The 1,086-nt window shown below is 37.8% G+C and overlaps 1 protein-coding gene across 1 annotated transcript in view; it reads left to right on the top strand.

The window, feature by feature from the left end:
- Positions 1-381, top strand: part of LOC114072562 (nucleoredoxin-like protein 1) — a 4,852-nt gene extending 4,471 nt beyond the window's left edge. The window contains exon 2 of the mRNA XM_027910442.1: positions 318-381. Coding sequence (XP_027766243.1) covers positions 318-381 — 64 coding nt within the window. The remainder of the gene's footprint in view (positions 1-317) is intronic.
- Positions 382-1,086: the final 705 nt, after the last annotated feature.

Raw genomic sequence — 1,086 nt, 5'->3', positions numbered from 1 at the left:
AGAGAAATTCCCATGTTTGTGCTGGAAAAACAGCAAAAATCGGCATTTTGGATGAATCCCGAGTTGCCCAGGGACGGGAATTCCAACGGGCAGGGAATTCTGCGGCCGGAATATTCCTGCTATCCGTAATCTCCTGAAAAGCGGGAGAACATTGGAGGGGAAAAAAATGATAATTTGGCCATTTTTAGTCACCAGAAGGTGATTTTTTTGGGATTGGGATGGAATTTCTGGACCCAGGGAAGGTCTGGGAGCCAACGTTGAGGACGGACGGAGATCCGAGCGGTTTTGTCCCGGAATCCTCCCCCCTCCTCCCGCAGTAAATCCAAGGAAATGAAGGAATTAAGGAAAACTAAATCCCAAATGGAGGGGCTGGAGGAGTAAACGAGAAGAATAATCAGATTTAATCATCGTTAATTATCGACTGGGGCGTCGATTGGGCTGCTCGTCCCCGGGGGAACTGGGAAATTAAAATAGAAATAATGAAATGAGAGGAGAATTAATAAAAGGGATGATAAAGGAAGGGGCAATAAAAGGACAAGAAATAAAGGAATAATAAATAAAAGGACGATAAGAGGTCGATAAATAAAAGTACAATAAATAAAGGAATAATAAATAAAAGGACGATAAAAGGTCAATAAATAAAAGGACGATAAATAAAAGGACAATAAATAAAAGGATGATAAAAGGACAATAAAGGACAATAAAAGGTCAATAAAAGGTCAATCAAAGGACAACAAAAGGACAATAAAGGTCGATAAAAGGTCAACAAATGAGGGGCAATAAAAGACAACAAAGGATAATAAAAGGTCAATAAAAGGTCAGTAAATGAGGGCCAATAAAAGACAATAAAAGGATAATAAAAGGACAATAAATGAACAATAAAAGGACTATAAAGGTTAATAAATAAAGGACAACACAAGACTATAAAGGACAACAGAGGTCAGTGAAGGGCAATAAATAAAGAACAATAAAAGACAAGGAAAAGATCAATAAAAGGACAATAAAAGGGCAATAAAATAATTAAACGTGGAAATAGGGATGGAGAAGATGGAAATAGGGATGGAGAACATGGAAATAGGGATGGAG

Source organism: Empidonax traillii, unplaced genomic scaffold (genome assembly GCF_003031625.1).
Source record: "Empidonax traillii isolate 1590-97213 ecotype Southwest subspecies unplaced genomic scaffold, ASM303162v1 scaffold3477:size16292, whole genome shotgun sequence".
Taxonomy (NCBI): Eukaryota; Metazoa; Chordata; class Aves; order Passeriformes; family Tyrannidae; genus Empidonax; species Empidonax traillii.
Note: the sequence above shows the minus strand (reverse complement) of the source record. Positions and strands in the feature narration are given on the sequence as shown.